Consider the following 6939-nt stretch of genomic DNA (forward strand, 5'->3'; position numbering starts at 1 on the left):
AAAAAAAAAAAAAAAAAAAAAAAAAAAAAAAAAGAGAACTACATACAACTGAGGAATGCTAAAGAGTAAGATAAAGGTCTTCAAGTTCTGCAGTGGTGAAGCACAACTTTGATCCCAGCACTCAGGGAGACAGAGGCAGGAAGATCTCTGAGTTTGAGCTGGTCACAGAGCAAGTCCCAGGACAGCCAGAGGTAAACAGAAAAAATATGTCTCGAAAACAACAACAAAAAAAAAAACCAACAGAAAAAAGCCTAAACAAAACAAAAACATACACATACCACTTACATTATACAGAATGTGCAGGTTATGCATGCATGCACACATAACAAAGAAATAGAGGCCATGAGTTTAAAGAACAGGTGGGGTACGAGGAAGAGCTGGAGGGGGAAAAGGGAAGGGAAGAAATTATGAGATATATATATGTTTTTTTCGGAACAGGGTTTCTCTGAATAGCCCTGGTGTCCTGGAACTCACTCTGTAAGACCAGAATGTGTCTGCCTCTGCCTCCCAAGTGTTGGCATTAAAGACATGTGCCACCACTGCCCAGAGTAATTATATTTTAACTTTAAAAAAAAAAAAAAAAAAGGCAAAGACAGAGAGTGAAGAAAACAATGAATTTGGTACTCAGAAAGCTAAGAAGGAAAGATCTCAAGTTCAAGGCCAGCATGGACTTCAGAGTGAGTTTAATGTTGATTTGAACTACACACTGAGTTTAAAGCCAACCTAGGCCATGTAGCCAAGACCTTGTCTCAAAAAGCCAAAGAAGGAAGGAAGGTGAGGAGGAGGAGGAGGAGGAGGAGGAGGTGGGCATGATCAGTGTTGGCAGCATGTTTTGGCACCATCACAATGAGTCCTGGGAGTATGTGCAATAAACGTCTCATGATTTAAATACTGTTTCTAATGCTGTTTCTAGTCTCCGTTTTATTCTATTCCAGTTTTCCCCGTGACTTCAATGGTAGATAATAGAGGTAACAGATCCAATCCATTAGGGGGGGAAGGTGCTAGGGAACAAGCTCAGGGCTACAATAATTGCTATGTAACTGCTGAGCTACACCCCTGGCTCAGAATCCATTATCTAAGCTAGATGAAAGCCCAACTTCATAAGAAGCTTGTACATAGTTACTTATAGAAGCTTCATTTCAGTGAGGGGGGAAAAAGGCTGGGTATGGTGTAACAGGTCTATAATCTTAGCACTACAAAAAAGTTTAGGCAGAAGAATCAAGATTTCATGAGTTCAAGGCTAACCCAACAGTAGATGAACTACTCATCAATAAAGATCTGACTTGAATATGCAATTTAAGAAATGTTTAACTACTTGCCTATGGAGAGAACAAAATGCTGAAACCTAACTAGATGAAATGTCATAAAGGGACATTAGCACCTCCACTCATCTGTCGTTTAACAGACTACCCTCCAAGGCTCTTCCCACACAATTTTTCTACAATTTTTTGTTTGCACATTTTGAGACAGGTAGCGCTGGCTGACCTAGAAGCCACTATATATGTTGGGTTGGCCTTGAACTCACGGAGTTCGACCTCCATCCTGGGGTGCTGGAATTAAAAGTGTGTATCACTATGACAGGCCCATCTGCTAACTCCTTTTGTTTCTAAAAACATGCCCATTATTCCCTACTTTCATCTTGAACCAAAAAACACATATAAATCTCAAAATAATTATGCTGAGTAAATGAAGTTGAACTGGTAGAAAGAATATAGAATGCAATATACTATGTGATCCCATTTCTATATTCTAGAAGGCAGGGCCAGGAAGGTGGCTTTGAGAGTAAGAACCAGCTGTGAGAGAATGAGGGCCAGAGTCTGGATTCCCAGCACCTGTGTAAAAGCGGGACACAGGCTTCCTGTAACTTTAGTGCTAGAGGGAGCTAACAGATAAATCAATCCTGGGGGCTTGCAGGCCAGCCAATCTAGCCAGAATGAGGAGCACTGGGATAGAGTGAGGGGCCTTCAGAATTTATGGTAGAGAACAGTAGAAGAAACCCAACCCAGTACACAGGCCTCTCTCTCTCTCCCCTTCTCTCAAACGAACACAAATACAAATGAATAATTTGTGACAAAAAGCAGAGATTTCTGAAATCTCTCCTTCCAAGTACAGTTTTGTTTAGGGGACTTTTTGGTTCTTGATTTTTAGATTTATTTTATATTACAAGTATTCTCTTTCATGTATGTCTCTGGACCATGTGCATGTCCGCTGCCCTAGGAGGTCAGAAAAGGCATTGGGCCACCTGGAACTGGAGTTACAGACAGTTGGGACATGACATGTCGTGGTGGGAATCAAACGCCAGTCCTCTGCAAGAACAAGAAGTACTCCCGACCACAGAGCCAACTTTCCAGCCCTCTTTGGAAGACTTTTGGAGGGTGGTAACATGAAAGACTGACACTAAGACCCTGTGCATGCCAAACAGTCTATCACTGAGCTCACGCTTAGACCTTATTTGTTGTTTTTCACAACAGGTCTCACTACATTGACCAGGCTGGCTTCAAACTCGTGCCAATCCTCACTCCCTAGCCTCCAAAATTCTGGAATTACAAGTACAGGGAGCTGTCATTCCCTAGTAGAACTTGTGTTCTGTTTTGAGGTGCTAGGAACTGAACCAAGGGCATTCTACACATGCAGGCTAGGCAACCACATGTCCAGTCCTCTCAGGTGTAATACTTCCTACCCCTACCCTGTAAGGTAGCGGAGTGAGGAGTTCACAGGGTCTCACTATCAGCCAGGCTGGCCTCAGGGTTCTTGCGACTCAACCTCCTTAGCACTGGGATTGCATGTAATTCGTTTATAAAACCAAACCCACTCATGTTGCTTCTGGTTAAATTAACTCTGGAGCCCTCTGTACTATTTCTGCTTCCAGCTACTTGAAGAGCATGACCTTTCCTGTAGACTATCACTATTTACTTTTAGTGATATGGTGAGAATTCAGTAAAAGTCTGAAATCACTAACCCATGAGACCAAACTGTGGGGGCCAGCCAGGTGGCTCAGTTGGTAAAGGTGCCAGTTGCCAAATCTGACCACCTGAATTCAATCCCTGAGAAGTAGGAGGATGTCAATTGAAGCCAGACTGAAATTCATAGAGACCTTGCCTCAAAAGGAAGAGAGGGAGGAGTGAAGAAGGAAGAGACAGAAGGGACCTGGCAATGCTCCAAGAAGCTAGGGATGGATAGATATAGATATAGATATAGATATAGATATAGATATAGATATAGATATAGATATAGATATAGGTACAGGTACAGGTACAGATACAGATACAGATATAGATGTATGTGTGTGTGTTTGTGTATATGTGTCATACTCATCAGCAGCATCTAAAAACCCATCTGAACTTTACAGGGTTCTAAGGATGTCTACAAATACTGACCTGAGAACCCAGATGAGAAACAGAAAGTGATACAGACACCCAGGGAGTCAAAGGTTAAATGAAGATGTGAGCCATGTAATGAAGAGAAAATCTGACTTCTGAACCACATGGCAGGTGTGAGATTAGAGAGAATGAGAAGGGAAGAATGCAACAGCAGAAAGAGGATGGCTGCTCAGGACAGAATCTGAAGGGTGGAACACATTTCCCTAGACTCCTTCAAAAAAGTGATGGTCTAGCGCACTGTTCAGTTCTACAAAGTAATAGAATGTTATCACCAAAATCTTTTTCCTCAATGAGTACCATAGGTCATCAAAGGCCTAAGACTAACTAGATAACCTAACCATGGTCTAAAAAGATCAAGAGAAGGTTTGGGAAAAGCTGGAAGGATGCCAGTGGGCGAGCATGGTGCTTGCTGCTCAAGCATGATGAGCTGAGCTTGGATCCCCAAACCCAGGAAAAAAGGTAGGCATGGCAGCTCTCATGTGTAATCTCGGCACTGGGAAGGTAGAGACAGGAGGACCTCTGGGGCTCATGGGCCAGCTTGGCTATCTCAATCAATGAGAGATCTGTCTCAAAAAGAAGGTGAAGAGAACTGAAGACAACCAATGTCAGCTTCTAGCCTTCATGTGCACACCCGAACACGCACAAACACATGTACACACAAATATCAAAAGAGCCTCACTGGTCTAGTGGCACAGTCCTGGAATCTCATGTGCTTGGGAGGCTAAGGGAGGAGAATTTCAAGGTCTGCCTGAACTACAGACCAAGTTCAGTGCCAGCCTGGCAACATAGTAAGACCTGTCTGGAAACAAAAGTATAGTTCAGTGATCAAGGGCTTTGCTACCAGGCAATGGCTTTGGGTTCCATTCTCAGTGCCACAAAAGAAAAGGAAACGAAGTTTCTATGCTATTTCAAAAATCAGATGTTAGCCTAGTGCCCCCGAGGACTGCCAGTTTGAGGCCAGCCTGAGCTACAAAGTGAGACCCTGTCAAAAAATAAATAAAAAGTCAAGGGTCAAAGGCAACAGGGACTTAAATAAGAGGAATCTGGAGGGAGCCTATCAGCTAGGGAGATGCTGCTGCCTTCTAGCTGGAGCAATTTACAAGTGACCAGCACTACAGAGATTACCATTCTGGAACTGTCCATCTGTCTGAGAATCTCTATCCACATAATTCCCTCATTACAAACATGGAAGCAGAATTTTAATTGTGATTTCAGGAAACTCACGGGACACCACTATACCTGAGAGCTCACACTTCCAAGGCTGCAGACTTGGCACAGGGACTCTACTACATATTTCTCCATCTCTGGATTTGAGCCTACCTTTCTGTCAAAGATGAACTAAATGCTCATCTTTCTACCACTAAAACAAGGTTTCCTTGAAAGAACAACCATCCTGGGGCTGGTGAGATGGCTCAGCGGTAAGAGCACCCGTCTGCTCTTCCAAAGATCCTGAGTTCAAATCCCAGCAACCACATGGTGGCTCACAACCATCCATAACAAGAGCTGGCGCCCTCTTCTGGGGTGTCTGAGGAAGCTTTAGGGTATTTACAAAAAAAAAAAAAAAAAATCTAAAAAAAAAAAAAAAAAAAAGAAAGAAAGAACAACCATCCACCCCTGAGAATGACCACAGAAGTTCTGTGGCCCTTTCCTCTGCCTGTTCTTTCATTATAGACAATCTACAAAATCCAACTAGAACCTTGGCATAATACATACACTTACAACCTCAGTACTTAGAAAAGTGAGGCATAAAGATTGCAGCAGTTCATAGTAAACCTGGTTTACAGTGAGTTCCAGGCCAGCCTCAGCTACACAGAGCAAGACCTTGTCTCAACACCCTCTAACCCCAGCCCTCCAAAAAAAAAAAAAAAAAGCAACTAGAAATACCATGTTCTCCCAGTATCTCCCAGTAAAAACTACACAGAAGAAAGGATACGGGAATCTCTGTTATCAGTAGAGGTACTTACCATCCAGCAGGCCTTCCTCGTCATCCCTGTCATGCTCCTCCACTGCCACCTCCTCCTCCTCCTCCTCCTCTTCCTCATCCTCCAGCTCCACGTCCGGGTCCAGGTCTGGATCGCTCCCTGAGGCGGATTCGTCTGACATGGCTCCCAGAAGTCCTCAGTGGGCATTACCGACTCATGTCCACAGTAGGGTCCTAAGAGGAGGTCAAGAGGCATCAGAATCACCACAGTCTCACTTAGGAATACAAGCCTTTCCAAGAAAAACGTACTCAGGAGGAATCCCTAGAGCTTTTTCAAAGCAAGGCAAACTAAACAAATCCAAACCTCAATCTTCCCTGTGAGTGCGCTTCCTTAACACACACCTGGATGAGTCTGCCCAGCTCCAGCATCTCAGGGGCTGCTTTGACAAGGAAGTAACAGTACAAAAGAAAATCGAGATGTCTTAGAACTCCCACTTGCTCATGCCTTCCTGCTGCCGCTCCTTTCAGGCTGCTGAAAACCATCTCCTATGCCCATGCCCGCCTGTCCACACAGAGACACAGAACATGGACACACTTATAGTCCCAGGCACTATTCTAGGTACAGCAAGAGGGAAAAGAATATAGAGAATGTGAAACCTGGTGTGTGCCAGGAGGAGCTGCTACTTTACACTGGGTGTCAAGGAAATCCTCACTAAGCAGAGACTAAAGGACACATGGAAGCCACACAGACACCCAAAAGTGTACACTTCATGCAGAGTGAGCTTCAAGGGAACTGGGAACACTTAGATTACAAGGACTGGGTCCTGTGTGGAATAGGTCAGATACAGCCACAGGACACCACACAGACAGTGAGAAGTTGAGTGCTGGCCATACTGTCACTCTGCCCAAGCTTGTAGGAAGCCTCGTGTGAAGGCCTCAGTGGCCATGCCTACTTTTAGGCTGTTCTCTACATCTTGGCCAAGTTCCAACCACATCTTCCAAAAGTGTTGCTAAGTGCCCTCAACTTCTGGAATCATATTTCTCTTCTGAATTACATTAGCCATACTAAACACTACGAATCTCCCCTGAAGGGTCAATACAGACCACCTCCTGACCAACAGTGAACCTTCAGGGCAGGTATGTAAATGGTAATTATCTTTATACTGTGAGCATCCATTTGTCCGTATTCCTTGACTACTTGTCAATCTGCTATGTCACATACCCTATATACCAAAACACCACACACACACACACACACACACACACACACACACACACACACACTACAGAGGGCATCTCTTCCTCCTCCTCTTTTTTTTTTTGAAATGGAGACAAGGTCTCATGTAGCTCCTGGAGGTCTTCAACTGGCAATGTAGCCAAGGCTAGCCTTGAACTCCAGATCCTCATATCGTCACCTCCCAAGCCCAAGGTTTCTAGGGATGAATCATCACAACTGGCTTTAGACAAACTTTCTAATTAGTACCTTTAGGTACCCAGATGGTTGTCATTCTAGGAAATAAGGTTTATAGCAATAAAGTAACAATCACAGTAACAAGGAATAGGCTTCTACATACCCTCATTTAACATTAATTTAAACCAACATCAGCAAAAGGAGGAGGAGGAGGAGGAGGAGGAGGA

At 43.9% G+C, this 6939-nt stretch overlaps 1 protein-coding gene across 1 annotated transcript in view; it reads right to left on the minus strand.

Annotated features, from left to right (window-relative positions):
* Rad54l2 (RAD54 like 2) overlaps positions 1-6939 on the minus strand; it is a 434133-nt gene that overhangs the window by 52094 nt on the left and 375100 nt on the right. The window contains exon 2 of the mRNA XM_021206315.1: positions 5345-5535. Within this exon, the coding sequence (XP_021061974.1) occupies positions 5345-5483 (139 nt within the window). The 5' untranslated portion in view covers positions 5484-5535. The remainder of the gene's footprint in view (positions 1-5344; positions 5536-6939) is intronic.

This window comes from Mus pahari, chromosome 10, assembly GCF_900095145.1.
Source record: "Mus pahari chromosome 10, PAHARI_EIJ_v1.1, whole genome shotgun sequence".
Lineage (NCBI taxonomy): Eukaryota > Metazoa > Chordata > Mammalia > Rodentia > Muridae > Mus > Mus pahari.